The sequence below is a fragment of the Calidris pugnax genome, unplaced genomic scaffold (genome assembly GCF_001431845.1).
Source record: "Calidris pugnax isolate Ruff unplaced genomic scaffold, ASM143184v1 scaffold8, whole genome shotgun sequence".
Classification (NCBI taxonomy): Eukaryota; Metazoa; Chordata; class Aves; order Charadriiformes; family Scolopacidae; genus Calidris; species Calidris pugnax.
This window is the reverse complement of record NW_015090830.1, coordinates 1,063,738-1,085,260: the sequence shown is the minus strand read 5'-3', so window position 1 is coordinate 1,085,260 and position 21,523 is coordinate 1,063,738. Positions and strand designations below refer to the sequence as shown.

At 45.9% G+C, this 21,523-nt stretch overlaps 1 protein-coding gene across 1 annotated transcript; it reads right to left on the bottom strand.

The window, feature by feature from the left end:
- Nucleotides 1–2,111: 2,111 nt before the first annotated feature.
- UBE2QL1 (ubiquitin conjugating enzyme E2Q family-like 1) lies at nt 2,112–21,312 on the bottom strand. Its single transcript, XM_014941050.1, has 2 exons — nt 19,703–21,312; nt 2,112–3,444 (listed from the first exon to the last, which is right to left on the bottom strand). The coding sequence occupies exons 1-2, from the start codon at nt 20,525–20,527 to the stop codon at nt 3,313–3,315; spliced, it is 957 nt and encodes a 318-aa protein (XP_014796536.1). The 5' UTR covers nt 20,528–21,312; the 3' UTR covers nt 2,112–3,312.
- Between the last annotated feature and the right edge of the window lie 211 nt (nt 21,313–21,523).

Sequence of the window (21,523 nt, the reverse complement as noted above, 5' to 3'; positions counted from 1 at the left end):
TAGAGCTTAGGATCTGGGACCGACAGTTCTCACTCGCAGAAGTGAGGCGATGGCCTGATTTGAGTTCCACCACAGCTCCAAATTTTAACATCGATCTCAGCTGCCAGAAGGAGGACAGAGCAAGGAGGAAGCACATAGATAGCACTTTCTAGGATACAAACAAAAAGAACATTATAGGATCTTTTTCACTGAAGCCCCTTCAACAGAAAAGCACCTGGAGCAGGTCTGCAATCAGCTCCTGCAGCAGGTCCTGTCTAAACTGCTGTCCTCTGGCCCTTCTTGTCGCTTTTCCTGGTGCTCTGCTGTTCTCCTTTGATCCCTCGCTTTTTTTATCCTGTATTTTAGCTGCCCAGTTATACCCTCCCCAGCCCATACTTCTCTCTCAGGTCTCGCTCTCTCCCTTCCTCTCACTCACCTTTCCTTTCCTAATTTTCTCATTCGCTTTTTTTAGGCTTGTTTGTGGCAGAGAAAGTAGAACCTGTCTGGCATACAGCTAGCCAAACCCCATGAACTAATTTTCGCTAAAATAGATCAACCCTCTTTCTAAATCTCTTAATTAACTACATTCCTAGCTATCATCTCCCTTCCTCCCTGGTCAGAAGCACAATGCTTCTGTGCTCCCTGCTGTCCCCTTTTTCCTGCGTCTCCCCCAGCACAGGCTGCTCCTGCTACAAACCCTCTTTCTGACAGCAGCAGTCTTATTTTTGGTGCAGCAGCAACTTCATCCTGCCCTAGTTCATGCCATGTACTTTTCCTTCTTTCTTCCCTGCACGATTGGTCGCTGCAGCTCTGCCCCCCTTCTGCTACAGCTTCAAAGCATTCCAGGTTTTTTGATTTGCCTCTCCTACTGCTCCAAGAAAGACTCTGAGTGATACAGAGAACCTCCTACAGCCAGAAAGTAACTGTGATTTTTAGCAATGATGTTTGCTATAACTATTTAAAGCACACTTAAGAAGACACATAATAAGTAGGTTTGAGGGAAGTGGTAGCAATCCACCCACTACGTTCCTTTTAGCTAACCCTTTAATTAAATATTAAAGATACGGTTCTCAGGAAGATTTAAAATAACCCACTGACAGAAAAAAAAGAGGCAGGCTAAAAAACAGCAGAGAAAGAAATAATCCCCCCCACAAAGACTTACCACACCTTCATACAGCTTTTAACATTATTTTACTGTGCTGATGAGGGAAGAGTTTTTCTGAAGGGAAATAACAAACCTTATGCTTTCCAGTGCTGGATCCCTCTATATAAGGAACCCTACCAGGGATTGCCAATTATTTGATGCCTAACTAAACATACTAGTTTCCTCTTTCATAAAGGATAGCAAAATAATGTTTATAAAACTGAGTAAATAAATCACCTGAAATATTATTCCTCACTCAAAAGACAGATTCTGCTGCTGGAGGCATAGAACTGATACACAGTTTGAGGGGAAAAGTATATACACACACTGATTACAGCATTGTCTCAAAATATAAAGCGGGGTGAGAGAAATCACAGCAAGATCTGTGCAGATTTGTGGTATGAAACATTTCCATTTATCACTGAGATAAGGCACACCACGTGGGTACCCCAAATGGTCAGGGGAGAAAGAGAAGAGGCAGCTGGTGGAGATGAGAAGTGTAAGAAACCAGCCATGTCCACAAAACCGAGTGGCTCTGACCTGCCTAACCATTTTGGTGAAGGCTTTGATTATTTTTCTCCCTATCTAGCTGACAAACAGCTACACTGGCAAAGCATCTACCGATAAACTGAGCAGTGTTTTTGCACAGGTATCTGCTGTGCCGCTTCTCTTCCTCACTCTCTTGTTCTTCTCTAGCGTGTGTAGTTTTAAATCAAACTCCAAACTCTCTGTACAGTGTCCACTATCGCTGTAATACAAACAGAACCTGGTGAACCATTTCGATTTGCTCTTGCATTAGCCATAGAGTGGAAAGTGTTTTCAAAAAACACCCCCTCCCCCAAATTAGCTTTACAATCAATACTGTCCTGATTTCAATTAAAATATCACCACAACAGCTATATGTACAAAGTGCCTAGAATTTCACAGTAGAAAACCTGTTACTTTGAATACAAAAGTTGGCCAAAATGATTGAATTCCTGAGGCAACAGAAACGATACTGGTGATTTTATTCAGCATGTGTTCAATACGATTTTCCATTTGGAGTCCACATTCTTTAATGCTTTTCTTATACCATTCTAAACATTACCTTCAGCTTTTATGGAGTCCCTTAGAAAGTTTTTCTTTTTTCAATTTGTTTACCAGAAAACTTAAATCTTAATGATTAAATAATAGGACATTTATATACACCAGTGGGTTTTCTCAGATACTGGGCTCTAAGTACATACAATGTCTATTGAGTGAAAATAAAAAAGAAAATTCCAGTCATGCACATCATCTTACAAACCATGTTCCATTCGCCTTGAAAATTTTTACTCTGTTACTGGCATATCATTTTAAAATTAAGCAGGTATTTTTTTAAGGTTGCTTTGTCCATTTCCATTTGTTTGTTTTGCCGTTTTGAAGAACTGACAGGCCACATGCTACTGCAGAAGGTACCAGCAGGCTAATAATGGTTCTGCTACCACCAACCACTCCAAGCCCAGGTGTGGATGTGTTTAAAAAAACCACCTAACCTTCAGCTAACTGCACTGGTTTATTTCTGAACAGCACATCACAATATCAGCATAGATAGCACATTGTAACCGGTTGGGTGATTCCACTTAATAATTTTTCAACACTAGGATCTTTCAGCATTTTAATTCCGGTTTCATTTATGAATTAAAGGTCATATATAGAGCACAAATGAGGTCTAAATTTAGTCACAGCAGACCACAGTTCCACATAAAGACAAATCTTCAAGTTATGTTGACCTGCTAGGAGACAAAGATAAACAGCACAGCAAACATGTACCTGCAATGCACTGCTTCCCTATTAAGTATTAACTGTTTCATTTACATTTAAATGAACTGAGCAGCAATGGATAGACTTTCCAGTACTGCTGTTTGGTGCTGCTGTCATGGAAAGAAGCTGAAGACAATGTGGGCTGTATGGGGGCACATGACGCAATCTCAGCATCCGCTCAAGTGACTTCAATGATGACCATTCTCCAGTCTTGAAATATAATCCTACACAGCATTTTTTTTCCCTCTCCCTCCGTAAACACATCTGTTCATAAATAACTTAGGTGTCTCCTTGACATTCATGGTATGTAACTGAAGCTGAAGTAGAAAAGGATGGGTGGTGTACAGCACTGAGGAGATGTCACAGTACTTTTGTTCGGCATTTTTGTCAAGTGCGGGTCGCTAACATCAGCCATCAGAGACCGGCGGGGTCACCCACCCATATTTTTCATGGGTCTTCACCAAACTCTTAAACGTTGCTTCAGCTTCCTTTCGACTGAATGACTTTTTTGATTTGCCAGCTTTTCTGCAGATACGGCCCTGCACCAAATGAAAAAAGAAAACCTTCATTAAACACGTGAAACACGCAGCTGGGAACCACAGCTTCACTTTTCAATGCGTCAAGCCAAAAGACATTCACTTAACGGGTACCAGAAAGCAGAGTTCCCAAATTGGGGCAGACAAATACATTTTATTAGAGATGATTAAAAATTGCATGCAGTAAAGCGGAAAAAAAAAAAAAAAGAAGACATCTGCCAGGCTATTTCTTCCCAGTGAGCCCCTGTGCTGGCACGCTGCCCTGCATGCAGCAACCCGCCGCTGCTGCTGCTGTGGCTGTGCCGCAGGGCTCGCCTCCCGCTCCGCTGCACGGGGACCCCTGCAAGTGAACGAAGGGACCTCCACCATAAAGCATTTGGTGGGCAGACCCTCCTGCCCACCCCGCAGGGGCCAGGGGTGCAGCCCTGGGCAGGCAGGGACCGCAAGGATGCCACAGAAATGGCAGCCTGGCATGGCAGGGGGCCACTTCCCACCAGCTCCGGGGGGCAGGCGGGTTTTGGGAGCATCCCCCTTCTTTCAGCAGCAGGAGAGGAAGGGTCTCCCCGAGGGTCAGCGGCTGTGGCTGGAGGAAGAGGCAGGCTGGGTTTCAAAAGGGTTTCAAGCCAATTTTGATGCCACGCTCATAATATAGTCCGAGGTGTGAATATCATGGAGTTGGCGATTCTGGAGAACTCTCCTAGAAGTGGAGTGTTTCTGTGCGATATGTCTCAGAGCCACCGTATCTCACCCCCGACACCCTGCTGCCAACACAGGATGTCACCAAAAATTACATCCATCCCACGAAACACACTCCGTTCCTCTTCTTCTCATCTGACCCGTGAGAAACAAATAGCCCTGGCATTTCTTAAAGGCAGGATCACGTTAAAACCAACTTGCTTCCAACCTACACAAGAAGAAATTCTAATTTGTTTATTACCCCCTTCATGGCAAGTTTGATAATAAATGACAATAGATACATTTAAACATACTGCATCCTTATTACTTTGCAACTAAATATTACCTCTAAATGCACAGCAGTATATAATTTCAAATCCTTGTTTGGCAACATAAGACATCTACTGAGTTATTAATAGCTTACCTTATTTTGCACATTGGTCCACGTCAATTACCAACTAACAGAGACACAGGAAAGAAATCTAGCTGCAGATTCCAGCAATAATACCCTTTAAAGTATTTACGCCTATTGGATTTGTCACAAAACAGAAGTTTAATAATTTTTAGAACTGTTTGATAGACTACACTGAAAGCCTTTTTTAGAATAAGTGGTATTTATGAGCAGATATTATTTACAGTGTATCAATTATTAAGAACCAAGTTAGTATGTTCTAATTTTTTCCATTCCTTTGCTTAAAATGATGCATCAGGTTTCCTCTTTTGCCTGACGTCCTACTGTCAATTTGGAATTTTAACCTAAAAAACTTTAATTTGGAATCACGTGCAAAAAATAATACTGAGAAAATAATTAGGTATATGGAGGGGAAAAAAGGAAAAAAAAAGCGGGGGGGGAAAGAAAACAAATTCTGTCCTCAGAGTATCAAAGTTATTTTTACAGATTAAAATGAGTAAGGTTTGTCTGCAGTGTGAACAAATAATTTAATTCTAGAAAGCTGTCACAAAAGTGTGTTCTGTGTTTTAATAAGTCATTTTTCTGTGCAGTTTGACTTCTCTTTCAGAACCTACCTTAACTAAAGATTAGGAACAGCCTCTAATTCCCATCTCCATTTATTCACAGCCAATTTATACCCATTTGGTTTTCACAAAAATAGCTATTTTATCTTTTGATGCTTTTACTTGCCTTTCTCCCTAGTTGCCATTTCCAGACTAGCAATGTATTTCCTCTTTAAATACCGTTTGATAGACTAAACAGCAAGATACCTTCCCTATCCCCATACTAATCTGGCAATTAATATTTCCCAAATAAGGATTATCTCAATAGTACTTAATTTAACCTTGGTAATAATTTTTCTTAGGAAATGTTCCTTTTTACTTTTGACAAAGGGAATAATTAAATAAAACCAGGTAACATTTTGAAAATCTCATGATTTCCAGTTCTAATATCGCTCTTCTCTCAAGAATTACTATGCCAGTTGGGTGCTGGAATGTAACATATTCTCATTGAATAATTATCTTACATATCCTTCAGGACTGTTTTTGTTGTTACAAAACATGTTTTGTATTTTCTTCCTAATCTGAGCTTTTGTTGGACGCATACTTAGAGAAGCACAGGAAAAGATATTGCAAAGTGCAACAGAAGGTGAAATCAGCACAGGAAATGCTGTCCTCAAAATCTCATCAATAAAATATTTTTGAAAGTAAATATAAACCTACTGTACTACTTTATTTCTGGATTAGGTCTGTTTGCCATCTCTTGTCCTATACATCTGATTTTTTACCACTCAAGGCTTTGATACCTTTCTGAACTGTGTGCACAGCACCTCGTACAGTATGATCCATGTCTTCTCCAGCTTCATCAAACTATTAATATTAATCTGCACCCAAAAATGGGATCTTTGCGTTGAGATCAGCTATCGCTCATATCCACTGCCAGCTACTTACTGCTTTCAAACAAGGAAACTAAGAATCCCTTGGTGTTGCAACAATGCAGTGAATACCGTCACATCTTCTAAAATTTTACTGGAGCCACAGCAGACGAAATAAACATCGCTCCATGAGCTTATGCTCATACTTCTTTGTTATGAATGTAATGGATCATTAAATCTACTCCTAAAACGCTCTCTGGTGCCATATGCAGGTTGTATGTAAACTGCATCATCAAAGACCAGCTAATTCCACCCCACTGTAGTCCATCTATTTCTGTGTTTATACAGAAACTAAGGGTGGCATGGTTAGCAGTGTCTCATTAACAATATCCTGCCAGGTGTTTATAATTTGGATAAAATTTAACCTTGTGGACTGAACGTTTCCCTTTTTGGTGCCTCATGTAAACCTAAGGTAAAAAGAAAGAAGGGTGGAATTTTAGGCAACACAGTTCAGACTCTTTTTAGTCTACACTGAGCAGTATCTGCTGTCTCAATGATGTTTAGCTTTTTGCCATTCCCACAAAACTCTTTCCAAGTTTAACTAACAATGGCATTTTGCACACAAATATAAACAAAAAAGTGTCAAACAAACATTTTAACAGGCACCATGACCAGCTCTGTCTACAGTTTATTTTCAGACTGCTACTGAAACATGCAGCCTCTGTAACTCTGGCCAGAAGACTATGAGCTGCTGCATTCCGTAAATATGATAAATAAGGTAAATACAGTACGCAAATACAGCGCTGGCCACCGCTCAGCCGCACACAACTGCATTTTTGACTAATCTCTATACCACGCACGTCACTGCTGCCGTGGTAAGGAATACACATCATCTGCACAGCCAATGTTTCCATGTGCCCAGCACCAAATCAAGAAAATATATCAAGCCGGTACCTGACCAAGATCAAAACATTACACAAATGGCTAAAAACCAGAGATAAAACCCAATAAAGCCTTTCCTAACAATATTAATGTCGACTTTAGCTCTGAGAAGTCGCACCAGGAGCTTATTTAAATAGTTGCAATACTTTCAGACACTCACAGAGCGCTTTTCATAAAGGGATAACTGAAAACCTAATTAAAATAAGGAGTTGGAGAGAACATTTCAGATTTTGCCATCTGCTGTGACTTCATGTACTTATCAAGATATAATTTTAACAAGCTTAGAAACATATGAAAGGTGAAAGTAATGCCACAGCATCCAACTGGTTTACCCAGCCGCGCTGAAATGCAGGGGCACATGAGCTGCACTCAGCCTCCTCACTCACTCGTGCTCCTACTGGGCTGGTTTGCATGGCATGGTGAGCAATTGCATGCCACTCATCTACTCCTTGCCCAAACTAACGAGTTTGAACAACCAGCTGGTAAGGATCCAGTCTATAACCTTGGTAACTGCTAGGAGAAAGACCTTCTGGAGCACAATCTGCTGTGGGCAGCCTTCTCAGGATCCTGGCCATACCAAGGGACCACTCCCTCCCACCATCTTCAGCAAAAGACCCAAGGTCAATCTCACATGTGATTTAGCACCCACATTTACAGACCACTGTGGGCAAATCTGGGAGCTTTTCTGCTTGTCAATGATGCTGCAGTAGGCTCCACCTTCTTCCACAATCGTCAACACATCAGCAGGTCCTTCCCTTGAGAAGGCTATGTGACACTGAGGCACATCCTCAAAAATATTCAACTCAACATCTAATAGCTTTTTTAAAGTCCTTCAGTATCACTATCAGCAATGTGCCATATCTTTTCTTCCCCAACACCACCATGTCATGTAGTGCTCCAAAGACAGAGTTAAGTCCTGTACAGAGATATCAAATATGAAGCCCGAAGCTCTTTAACCCTGTAATCCCACCACAACCATGCATCTGCCCACGTCTGGCCCGTGTGTCACGAAAAACAGTCCTGACATTTCTTCTGGTATTTCCAGAATCAGGATGGCCTCAAGGGATTTCTTTGGCAGCAATGAAGAGATTTCTCTCTTGTGTCAAATCAGCTACAGTAGCTCCCTGACCAAAACCCATCAGTTTTGGCATAGCACGCAGCATCAGGTGTGCTTTCATGTCATACCAATTTTGGGACTACATAGAAGGGCAGGACTACGTAACAGTGGCCAGCCTTTCACAGGATCATATAATCACTGAAGTGCTGGATGGAAGGGACCTATGGAGGTCTCCAAGTTCAACTTAGATAGTTGGAGCTGAACTGCCGACACAGGTCGGCTGTGGCACTGCACAGCCAGGTCCTGAATCCTTCAAGGTTGTGCTCAGTCCTCTCCTGATACAAGTCCCTGTGTTAATAGGTCCCATTCTTTTCAGAGATTTGTTGTACGCAGTCACCAGCCCTCACAGGACTGAGGTAATTCTGGAAACAGCGCAAGCCCCTGTGCTTCAAGTCTCAGGGATGCCACAGCAAACCCTTCAGGCCCATCAAGACTTTTTCTCCAGGACCGGTTAACAAGAAGTTGCATTCACTGCGAACAGCACACAGCTAATAGACTGAGGAGCAGGCAAGCCTTCACATTGTTAGAGCTGGTCTCAACGCAGACTCCTCAGCCCTGCATTCCTGGAGATGCAAATAACTCAAGGTTGACCTTCCAAGGACCTGCCATACCTGCCTTCTGCACATGGGGCTAAAGGTGGCCCATCATTTAAAGCAGCATAAGGGTGCATGGGTACAGCTTCATTTTCTCCCTTCATCTCCTGAGAGATCTCTATAACAGGCTCTAGCCACCCACTTCTAGGTAAATGTCAAGAGACGGAAAACAAGCAGAGGTTTAGAGAGGTACATAAAAGACTGCAGGTAGTCACCGTGCCACATGCTACACCTGTGGTGATCCCTCCAAGGACAAGGATGGACACCCACAGGGATATGCTCATTTTCCCAGTCTGTTGTCCCAGGCTTCTCCTTGGATGGATACAAAACCTGGGATTTTTGTAAGAGCTGGAGCACACATGAGTCTCTAGTACGTGACATGTTCCACTAACGTGCCAGCAAATAAAGGCTTTGGGGCTCAACAGTTCCAACCATGCAAACATACTCCAAGCTTTTCTGATAAGTAACAGAGGAATACAGTGCTCAAGCTCGAACTAGTCCTACTCTAGAATATTTAAACAAGTTTTTAGAGCAAAATATTTCCACCGGTTTTAGAGAAGCATTCAGAAGCAGAGCCACGCTAAAGCGAGCTACTGTCTTGCTCCCAGTGCAACGACTGCAATGTGTCACAACATCATCACTGGAGTGCAATATACACAGTCTCCTCCCCCAATTACATGGTTTATAATTTTTTCCTTCATGTACTGATGAGGCACAGTTAATCATGTCTCAAAAACTGCACACAATTTATATTGCACTATATGTAATTATTAGCCATAGCTAAGATACAGCAGTATAGAGAATGACGTAGACACTTTCTGTTAATGTTGCAGTATAAGTAAATTAAAAATGGGATGTTTTCCTGCAAATGTGTTAATTTCCAAAGCAGTATTTCCACACCTTTTTTGTCTCCTTTTTAAGAATAATCCATACAAAGAAGTGAAAACTCAGCAAGCTCCAGTTTTAAAGCATCCTATAAATTGCTCCTTCTGGGAGTGTGACTGTTCTTTATCCAGGAAAAAGAAATCTGAGCTCCAGCTGAGTAATTATTAACGCTCACTCGTCTGCATGCAGCCTGGTGCAGCTCTTAATCGATACAAACACTTACAGCCCCGACCCCTGTTTGACAGCTCCACAGCACTGCGCTGCTTTTCCTCACCTTTCCCTAAGGAAAGAAACACCCTTCCTGCATTTTACAGGTGGGACAAACTCTGTGTCAGCAAAAGAATGAAAAAATTTTGACAGCTGACCACATTCTTCAAAGGTGCCTCTTGCACTTCTAGGGCCACAGGTGCTGTCTTACAACATGAATATAGATCATAGAATGATTTGGGTTGGAAGGGACCTTAAAGATCATCCAGTTCCAACCCCCTGCCATGGACAGGGACACCTCCCACTAGACCAGGTTGCTCAAAACCCCATCCAGCCTGGCCTTGAACACCTCCAGGGATGGGACATCCACAGCTTCCCTGGGCAACCTGTTCCAGTGTCTCACCACCCTCATACTAAAGAATTTCCTCCTGATATCTAATCTAAATTTCCCCTCTCTCAGTTTAAAACCATTACCCCTCGTCCCATTGCTACACTCCCTGATAAAGAGTCTGTCCCCATCTCTCCTGTAGCCCCCTTCAGGTACTGGAAAGCTGCTATAAGGTCACCCCAGAGCCTTCTTCTCTTCTTCAGGCTGAACAACCCCAACTCTCTGAGCCTGTCCTCATAGGAGAGGTGCTCCAGCCCTCTGATCATATTTGCGGCCCTCCACTGGACTCGTTCAAACAGGTCCATGTCTCTCCTGTGCTGAGGACTCCAGAGCAGGACACAGTACTCGAGGTGGGGTCTCACCTGGGAGGAGTAGAGGGGCAGAATCACCTCCCTTGAACTGCTGGCCACTCTTCTTTTGATGCAGCTCAGGATGCAATTGGCTTTCTGGGCTGCCAGTGCGCATTGCTGGCTCATGCTGAGCTTCTCATCCACCACATGGTGAGCTTCCACCAAAAGAGATTGTCCCTGTTCCCTTCTGTCAAACGGGCACCTGCTAGTCAAAATGACAAAGGGTCTTTTCCTCCATTGGTCTTCCACTGAGCTCCTTGGATGACCTCTCTGTGGAATCAGGGTACCAGGAGAGTTACTGAGGGCAAGTCCAGGTGAAAAGGCTGGGAGCATGACAGCCCCTCTTTGCATCAGCCCACAGGTGCTCCACATCAGGAACTTGAAGTTACCCAAGTTAAAGACTGCCACAGGTGTAAACCCCACCAAAGCAAAGCAAACCATCCTTTATGACAGGTTGTAATGACAAAGGAACTACAGCCCAGACAACAATGTCTATCTGCACATTTTCCAAAACTGCTAAAAAATCCCCAGGAGTAAAAAGTAGACCATCTCTGGGAATGCTTAATTGAGTTAAGACACAATTTGATAAGATCAGAGTCACAAGGCGATGTGCCTTTTCCCCTGCTATTTATAGAAATGTGTCAATCTCTGTGCTATGGTAAGCTTCATACTGATGCACACGGACATCTACTCATAGAGCCCCCACTTCTGACTGTCCTCAGTACGTATCCTCAAATGACCTTTAGAAAGAGGATTATCTGCACTTCACAGGTGGAAAAGAGGAACATAGGGAAGTGATATGACTTGCCCATTACTGCACCTGAAGACCTGGAAGCCAAACTCAGAGAAGATAATCTTTCCTCAGCCTAAGTGCTCTAACTGTGAAGTGTCCTCTGTCCTCCTCCCCCCAGTTATAGAACACTTCAATATTCAGTATATTTTAATAGAAATAATCTTGTCAAATGTATAAAAAATTCGACATTTACATAAACTCATAGAAAATTTGAAAAAATACTAACATCAGTTTCCTCTGCTTTATGTTTTTTTATGGCCATGTATTATGGAAACAAGGGCTAAACTTCTTACTGCAGCTGGGGGTTTGTTACTATTTGTAACACAAACCTAGAAACAGGAGGAATATCTAGCCATTCCACCGCTCATAAAGCCTGGCTATGAAAAACATCTGAGCTTCAGGCCATTTCATAACACAGGCTTACTCTTCCTTCCTCAGGTTTATTTATAAACTGTCTTTGAATGCAGATTTGGGATTGTGACTGACTTGTAGGTCTATCAAGGAGTCACTGCAGAAGTTCCAGGGGTTTTGGAGAGCCTGCGCAGACGAGGATTAAATCAATGAGGATCATTGATTTTTACAACGTGCACAAAATCATGAAGCAGATAAAAAGATGTTTCCCAAGGACAGGCCCTGCACAAGGCAGGCACGTATCTGCCACACGTGGCTGACGATGGACACACTTGACATACCACTCCCCAGCTTGACTTTTAACTGGAATGGGGCGAATCAGACCGGCACCCTGATGCTGTTTCAGAAGGGGAATCACCAGAGTGTCTTAAGTGTGGTGCCCACTTACCTGTTCCGTGCAGACCAAGAGGGACTGCACATTCATTTTCATCAAAGCACACATACGGTCCTCCCTAGCTTATGCTCTTCCCATTCCCAGCACAGTGCTGGTTTCACTGGTAACAGTACCATGTCCTTGCCGTGCAGCTTGTCCTGCAGCTTCCAGGATCGACCCTAACTCTGGCTAGAAACAGCAGTAATTAAGACCAACACCACGGAGTGCTCAGCACCCTCTAGAAATGACTCCGTGGAGTATGACTCAGACCAGCCCCAAGCCACATGCTTTCCAAAAATACCATGATATTCAACAGAAACCCCGGTATTCCATTCACAAGCGAGACAACCACGCACGTTAAATTTAACATATATTTTGAGCCATTCAGACAGCGTAATCACCGCAGCCCCTGAAGTTCTCCCTGTTTAGCCATGGAGTAATTGCACCTGGCAATCCTTCCATCCTCCCATCTCCTTTCGCGCCTAATGTCAACGTTACCTTTCTTGACAGCTACAGGAGCAGATAATTTGTAAACTGGAAAATGCATGTGAAGGACTGAACACATCAAGGAGAAGAAGAGATCTTCACTGACTCTCAACAGCCCAAGGGAGCTGAGACGGGAAAAAGAAGCGCAGCCAATATTACGTTACTGAACCAACGTCCCACTTTGTGAGGGTAGACACCCGCTTGGGGGAGATGCCTCCCATCACACCTGGCAGTAAGACTCCCACGATACGAGGACAAGAATTACTGTGGAGTTAGAAATCTTCCATCTGGAAGTCTCCTGTCATGCATGGAAACCCCTGGGCGCTGTGTAAATGCAAGGAAATCTGCCTACTTTCAAAGCTAGCCTGGATAAGGAAGAGTAAATCTTCCTCACAATAGAAAATGGGTTATTTGAAAAAATACAACTCTTCAACAAAGTATCTGACAAAACACCCAAATGCTACACAGTTCTCTCTATCTATTTGAACACTTCCACTGAGGAAAATGAGGTCTTCTTTTACAATTCTGGGAGGAAGAATCTTGCTCTTTTGAGAAAATTCAAATTTTTAACGGTCCAAAGTAGAAATTCTTTTCAATTCTTATTTAAGAGATCAGCCAAGTATTGCCAGGAAGAATTAGTTCTACCTACCATAAAAGCATGTGTTAAAATAAGCAATTTGTTTCAATTTAGTGATTTAACTTATTTGATGACTATTTTAACAATAAGGATGATAGTTGAAAATATTTAAAGTTTTTCCTTCTTATGCTTTGAAGGGGTAAAATGGGGATTATGTCCCCCCTGCTTTTTAAAAGAATTAAAACAGCCTCCTACTTCAATGAGTTGGAATCCCTGTGTCTTCATTCCTCTCAGTAGAATATATTTGCATAATAATAGTGGATAGTCAGAACAGCAATATATCAGAGTACACACGAACAATATTTTTTCCAGCCCATTCATCAGTCCCAGCATCTCAACACAGCCAATATATATGCTCCCACTTAAACTTCAGCTTGATAATCTGAATTGCAATAAAAGAGAAACCTTAGCAGGCCAAAATATCTGATTTTCCTCTGTTGCTAAACAATATTCTTTGTTACCTCTTTGGCCCAGCATTTATACCTTTTCACAGGGAACAAGGCCTGTAATACATTCTTTGTCTCCTCTGCAATCTTTGTACATGAGTCGATGTGTTTTTCAGCCATGGGCCTAAAGCAACATTTCTTCCCTTGATGATAACCTGCATCGTTTGCGTAGGCAACTAATCGAAAGCAAAAAGCGAGCCGGTTTTATGTTGTAAGGCCCTAATAGAGTACAATGGCTCCAAATAATTCAGAGACCACTGTGTTCTCTACATGTTTCTGCAGCCTTTGAGATTAGCTGATTTATTCATGGCTGCAGTCCTCAAACCCAGCATCTGGAGTATGAAAATCCATGGATTTGCAATTAATTTATGCTATACGTATTTGAAAGACCTGGAGTCTGCTGACCTCCTGGACACCATGTAAGTCCCCATCTGCTATCTGCTCACTCATACTTTTGTTTGAAAGGATGAAGAGGGAGTAATTTAGACTATGATTATCTGCTACCTTCTGTATCCGTTTTTCATAAAATAAGCCTGTTTCTCCTGTTTCAAGTCAGCTGGGATACTTGTATTTTTGAAATGGAAAGATAAAGCAGTCCAATGGTCATACGAGGCACATACCCCTTGAAGCAAACTAACAGGATTCCACTGAGGTATTTCTAACATTACAATGCAAGGGACGAAAGTACTATATACCATCAACTTTTATTTGAATTCAGGAAATTTTCCTATAGGAAATGAAATCTTAATTACAAATAATATTCATTTTTGACTTAAATCATTATACAGAAGTCCACCACGGCAAGAGGACTTGTAACTAGAGGTTCCCTGTTTCTATTTTACTATGCCCTGACAAAACTTTTATGTTCCTCCTATTTACTGGAAGAATAAGGGAGTATTTTCCTCAAAACAAAGAGCTTTCCAAGACATGATCTGCAGAGTCGCCAGTTACCTGAAAGCTGCCTTTGGCTGGCAGTCCTGTCCCCAGCCTCCAGAGACCAAGGAACTCACAAAAAGGAGGACAAAGCTGATACTGGTCAGCACTACTACATGCTTAAGCCCAAGGTCTTCAATGCACCAGGTAGGTGCAGCTGTATTACTTGTTCTTAAAACAAACAAACAAATAAAATTCCTGATGCACTATTTGGACACTGGCAAACATAGTTTTGTCCTCTCTTAAGCTTCCACCAACCCAGCATCAAAACATTACTTTCCAGTGAGAAACATCATGGTTATCCTCCTCCGTTTTTGGACAAGATCTGCTCCTTTTCGTTTGGGATCATATCATCTGCCATGTTTTCAAGTGAGAGAGAAGACGACTCCTCCCTGAAACATGGGTGCTGCCTCAGCTCTGTGTGTTATTCAAGGAAAGCCATGATGAACCTCCTGCTCTTTCATCACTCTCCTATGACCAACACTGTTCCCCCTTCTTTCTTCTAGTTATGAATATTATTGTGACGATGGCACTGTTATCAGGAAGCAGACAGCAACAGCCTCACGTTTTGGTGGCCAACAAGTTGACCACGAGGCAGCAAATGGTCTCCTGGAGTGCGTAAGAAGAGCATGGCCAGCAGGTTGAGGGAGGTCATTCTCCCCCTCTACTCTACCCTGGGGAGGCCACATCTGGAGCACTGTGTCCAGTTCTGGGCTCCCTAGATCAAGAAAGACAAGGAACTACTGGAAAGAGGCCAGCAGAGGGCTGTGAAGATGATCAAGGGACTGGAGCATCTCTCTTGTGAGGAAAGGCTGAGACACCTGGGTCTGTTTAGCCTGGAGAAGAAGACCTCATCTTGGGGTCCTTGAAGAGTCCCCTTCATTGAAGAGGGGACCTCATCAATGCTTATAAATATCTAAAGGGCGGGGGTCAAGAGGATGTGGTCAGGCTCTTCTCATTGGTGCCCAGTGACAGGACAAGAGGCAACAGGCACAAACTGGAACACGGGAAATTTCATCTGAACATGAGGAAAAAGTTCTTCACAGTGAGGGTGAAAGCGCACTGGAACAGGCTGCCCACAGAGGCTGTGGAGTCTCCTTCGCTGGAGATATTCAAAAGCCACCTGGATGTGACAATGTGCAACCTGCTCTAAGCAAACCTGCTTTGGCGGGGGGGTTGGACTAGAAAATCTCTAGAGGTCCCTTCCAATCCCTAGCATTCTGTGATTCTGTGTTTTTTAAATCTCTCCCTTAAATTATCAATAAACCATCCTAAAGGGACCTGCTAGGAAGGCATAACACTCAATGGGCAACTTCCACAGTCTGAATAGACAGTCAGCCATGGGAGGCTCTGTCTAGACAGGCATGTCGAACAGTTGCCTCCAGGACAACAAACAACTGGTATTTAAATTATTTTGTTAGCATGACCCCACCTCCTTGGCTGACACCCCAGCTCCACGGTGGCTCATGGCTACCATTTCGCCCGCTCGGCAAGGCCAAGCTTTCACCCATGATGGTGGGAGCCAGCGAGCAGCTGACTCTGCAGGAAGCAAGTACAAAGTCATCTCCTTAAAACTAAGGCTACAGTTGAGTTAAGGACAACACCAAGTTTTTTAAAATAACATTCTGGATCCCAGACAGATAAACAGTCTTATGTCTTTGATGTACTGAGAATTCCCCTCAAGATACTGACTAGAGCTGTGTGAATAATTGATTTTCTCAGCTGAATAGCTGAAGCAACCAACCAAACAAACCCCAACTTGTTTGTTAATTAACTTTTTTCCCCCCCTCCTTGAAAACTGGAAAGAAAAAAAAAAAAAAAAAAGCACAGTTTAGGCCTGTTGAATTGTTTCATTCAAACAAAAACCGTCTCTCTTCCATTTTAAACTTTTTTCCAGAAAAAAACCAAAATCTAAAAATGCAATACTAGATTCATGATAGGAAGCAAGGGTATGCATCCCATAAGGTAGAACATCTCTCCAGCGAGGTCACCTGAGGCCTATGGTTCCTGCTTGGTACAATATGGAGGAACAGCCACCCTACTTTAAAATCCAGTCCCTGGGCGACATGCTCAGGTTTGGGAACCTGGACCCAGGTTCCCCCACATAGAAGGGCAATGTTGAAAAGTAACCAAAAAGTGCTATCTCCTAATTTCTGTGAAATGACTGAGTGAAATGTTTCACCTGGGAGATGTCAGAATGACTTCTCTCGATTTTCCTTCTATTCTGCTAAAAGGCCTGTGAAATTAATTAAAAAAATAATCTGATTTTGTCAAGAATCTTGACTGCCCAAGACGTATTTTCAGTGCTAGTTTTGTCTGCTTTTTGATCACTTAATCAAAAAATAAGAAGGTCGTATATGTCATACATAGGTTACTAGTAGCTCTGACAAAACAGCGGACCCCAGAAGTGCTGCATTTCTCTCCGAAGAACCGGCAGGGAACAGGAGAGTTACAGTCAGCTCGGCAAAACCAGGACTGACGAGAAACGTTGAATGAAATCAGCCACCCCGGGTTTATCACGCAGATTGCCAAAAGGAGGAACGTAGGCTGGCGGGAAGTTCAGTCCTGCCCACTCACACCGGCACCCGCGCCGACAAGCTGCGCGTTCGGATGCGTCACGGGCTCGAGTATTCACAAGGATCTCACGCTAAATGATGGCGCTGGGAAGAGGTGACATTTCTCTGGAAGGTCCCATCTCCCGCCCGGCCTCGTGCCTGCCGCCATTTGCTCCCACGGGGTCGTTTTGAGGCGGTGGAGAACAGACCTCCTGAGTGATAGCAAGCGTGCTGAATACTCCAGGCTACTGCAAGGTGCAGGCTGCTGGCTGAAATTACACATCTAACCTGGGGTAAGCCATCACTATTTGTTCAGGATGGCTCCTTGCAGGCACTGAGGGTGCCCCACGGCACGGCAGGAGTCACCCAAAAGCAGCCCCACACCACCAGGAAACACAGCCCCACGGCCCCCGGTGTTACGGAGGCTCTATTTCTATTTGGGAAAAAAAAAAAAAAAAAAAGTACTAGGGTGAAAAGGAGATTGCCTGTCAAATAAAACACCAAAGGGGGATGGATGTCGTATTTTGAGTCCTATTATGCAATGGAGCCGAGGTTACATAAGGAGGGGAGAGCGATGACAGAAATGTGGCTCCCGTGACGCGGGGCCCGGCTACGATGACCGGCTGGCAACCCATCACGGGCTGCACCTCTGCAACCCAGGCACAACATTTATTTTCAGTATTACCTATTAACCTGCCCACTTGCAATGAACGAACCCAGAGACTGAGACGTGCAGGTTACACCTACTTAACTACTAAGTTACTGGCAGCAATTTATTTCTGCCTGTTTTTTTTTTAATCCCATACGCATTCTCTTTTTTTTTTTTCTCTCTACATATGATTAACTTTGTAAACTTCTGGAATAATGTTATTGAAACTCTAGCATTTTAAATGTGTTTATCAACGATGCACACATAAACAACCTCTGTTATCAGAAATCACTACTACTTTCTGGAAATCTCTCAAGTGGTTTAGGGAAGAAAATTGTCCGATTATATAGCTTAATATTTAACTAATAAAAAAATTTAGTGCTCTTCTTCACTGAGCCACTTTATGATCTAAATAAATCTTAATTTAACCCTTTTACATTCAACATTCAATACTGAAAAAAGCTGCTGAATTGTTAAAAAGATTGGGAGAATTTAGCATTGTCCTTCTAAATCCTTGTTTAAAATAATGAGAACTATGATCTCTGTAAAAAGAGATGGGTTAACAAACAGTGAAATGTGGTAGGAGTAGCTACAAAACTTCAACATATCCCAGGCAATGTAAATTAAGGCCCTATTTTTTTCCGGTAGATGTTTTTTATATTCCAAGGTGACCTAGGAAACTTGACCTCTTCAAATGAAGTGCAGAGAAAAACACCATCTGATTAAAAAAGGGAGCAGTAGGCCTGAATCAAACAGAAAGAAAAAGTCACTTACAAAAGAGTCCATTAAATAATCAAAATTAATTTTCAGTCTTAAGCCTTTACTCCTACTCAAGCAAGCAGTTCCATCGAGGCAAACGGGAGCAACCTCATTTTTAAGCAAATGAAAAATATGTTATTATTTACTCTTCCCCCCCCTTTGCCAATATACGAATTTGAGAAGTTATTTAGCATTATTTACTGACAGATGTGGAGCTGTGCACATCCCCTGGGTTCAAGGGCATTCCTGAAGCGGACAGGAAAATCACCCTGTCGCAGCCATGTGTATATTGCCGACTACAATCACCATAAAGGGATGGCTACAAGTTTCACCAGCAGTATTTAACCATTTGTTAAAAACAGCTTATGAAATACATCTAAGGATACTCTGCAGGAGAGAAAGAAAGAAAAAAAAAGCATAAAAATGCATTGATTCAGCCGAGACGAGATCCTCTGCCGGGGGAACCGGGCACCTCCTCCGGAGAGGAGAGCTGGCAGGGACCGTTCAGCTGCTGCAGAACTGCAGTACGTACCCAAAATTACGTGTTCCTTTCAGGCAGGGAGATTTTTAAACCGGCCCAACTTTGCTGGCAGCTCAGACAGCAGTTCCAGGCGTGACCCCATGCCACGCCACTGCCCTGTGGGCCAAGCCCCAAACCCGGGGTGGCCTCTTGTCCTCCCGAGGGACGCCAGGCAGGACAGCGCCAGACAAAGACCTGGGGGCAGCGGCTCCATCGTCGCGCCCTACGCCAGCGGCGGCACTTCACACAGAGACCAGCAAGTATGGCCGACGAGTGAAGGTGAAGGGCAGGAGGCGGAGGGCTCCAATCCCAAACCCCACGGGAGCCTGAAGAGCCCCTTTGGCTTTGGGGCGCAGGAGGTGCCCCTCGGAGGCAACAGGCACATCATCACGGGGCCACCCGCAGCACAGCCAAGCAGAGGGACAAAAGACACGCAGGAGGACACGATGGATGCACGTGCTCCTTACTCCTCCGAGCTGCCCCATACCTTCACTGCACCTGCCCGAGAAGGGACACCAGAACACAACACGTTGTGTTGTGTGTCCTTGCCTCCTTCCCACCAGCACCACCAGGTCCTTGGGGTAGACCTGTCACCCTGGCCTGGCCAAGGTCAGCCACAGGCAGGGCTTGACCCGCTGCCCTTCGGGGTTCCCACCCAAACACACCCACCCCCCCCGGCCACACAAACGCAGAGGGGGAGCCCACGGACGCCCTACCTGCCCCTTGACCAGGCTGGCCGCAAACTGCCTCATGACGGCCTCCACGGTGTAGGCGCTGGACCAGCCGCGGGGGGTGAGCAGCTCCATGCAGATGGCTCCGCCGTCGAGGACGTAGCCGTTCTCCAGGCGGGGGCTGAGCACCCTCATGAAGGGTGGCGAGAAGGGGAAGTTGTCGGGGAAGGTGAGGTTGAGCAGGATGTACTCCGTGTTGGTCTCCTTCATGTCCTGCCACAGCACCGAGTCCTTGTCCACCTGGTGCAGCTTCACGTTCCAGTCGAAGAGGCTCTCGTCCACCAGCTCCACCGAGATGAAGCGGTCGCTGAGCCGGGCGATGTCCTGCAGCTCCTTCATCAGCCGCCGGGTCCGCACCTGCGTGCAGTGCTGCTGCCGGCCAGCGGGAGCCAGCGGACCCGACCCCGACGGCAGCGGCACCAGCGGCGCCGGCCCCGACCCGCAGCCGGAGCCGGGGCCGGGACCGGGCCGCTGCGCCGCCTCCTTACCGGCGGCGGGCTCCCTGGCCGCCTCCCGCGGCTTCTCCCTGCCGCCTCCCGAGCGCGGCTGCGGGGGCTGCTTGCCGAGCTCCGGCGCCTTCTTGTTCTTGTGGCCGCCGGGGCTGCTCTCGCTGCTGCTGCTGCTGCAGCCGCCGCCGCCCCCGGGGGGGCCCTGCGGCTGCGGCTTGTTGCTGCTGTTCTTCTGGTTGCCCCTGCCCCTGAGCGAGGAGCCCTGCTGGCTGCTGCTGCGGTGGTGGTGGTGGTGCTTGGGGTCCTCCGTGTCCCGGTTGTGCAGCCGGATCAGCCCGATTTTCCGCAGCAGAGTGGCCATGTTGTGCGCGGCTCTGCTCTCCCTCTCGCCTTTATGGGGTCTGTTGGTTTTGTTGTGGTTTTTTTTTTTTTTTTTTTTTTTTTTAATTATTATTATTAATTTAAAGCCCGGCGGGGCGGATTTGCTGTTCGGGGTTAGGAGGAGGGGAGGGCGCTGGGCGGCCGGCGAGGCCCCTCTCCCGCCGGTGCGGGCGGCGGGAAGAGAAAGGCGGCGGCGCGGGGAGGATGTGCGGCCGCCGGCCGCCCCTCAAACGCCTCCCCTCGCTAGGGCTGCTGCGGGCGGCATTGCAGCGCGGGGGCTGCTCCCGGAGACATCACGGCCCCGCTGCCGAGGCCATCATCCCGTGAAAATGGGAAAGGAAAAGAAAAAAAAAAAAGGAAGCAAAAAAAAAACCAAACCAAAAACCAACCCACAACCCTCAAAACCTACAAACACCCGCAAGGGAGAGCTCCCCCCCACTCTCCCTTCCCACCACCCAGAGCGGGCGCAATCGCCTGCGCTGCAGATGGCTTCCCCCAGCCCCTCCGGCTCGCCGCGGCCGAGCCAATCCCCGGCGGCTGCTCCACGGCGGGACGGTCCCCACGCCGCGCCCGGCACCTCCCCCCGGGGGGCGGGGGTGTGTGCGTGTGTGTGTGTGCGGTGATGGGGGGGAGGCCGGCAGCGGCAGCCCCTACCCCCGCGCTCTCCCGCAGCGGCGGAGCAGCGCTCCGGGCCTTTGTTCGGCTGCGGCGAGGGGAGAGGGGCCGCCCGGGGCAGCCCTGCCGCAGCCCCCCCCGCTCCGCGCTGCCTACGCCACCGGCGGTACCGCCGCTGCGGGCCTCGGCGAGGGCGGGAGGGCGGCAGAGAAGGGGGGGGTGGTGGTGTGGTGTGGGGCGTCCCGTCCCGCAGCGCCGCCGCCCGGCCCGCTCCGCTCCGCGTTCCGCTCCGCCCTGCTCCGCGCTGCGGCAGCGCGGGGGCGGTGACCGACAGCCGGGAGGGGCGGGCGGGCCTCGGGGG

What these genes read in the sequence shown, in the direction of transcription:
- UBE2QL1 (XM_014941050.1), bottom strand. Translation starts at nt 20,527, where the DNA reads ATGGCCACTCTGCTGCGGAAAATCGGGCTGATCCGGCTGCACAACCGG. An exon ending in CCAGCCTGGTCAAGGGGCAG is followed by an intron (nt 3,445 to 19,702) that starts GTAGGGCGTCCG and finishes CATTTGGTGCAG; the next exon opens with GGCCGTATCTGCAGAAAAGC.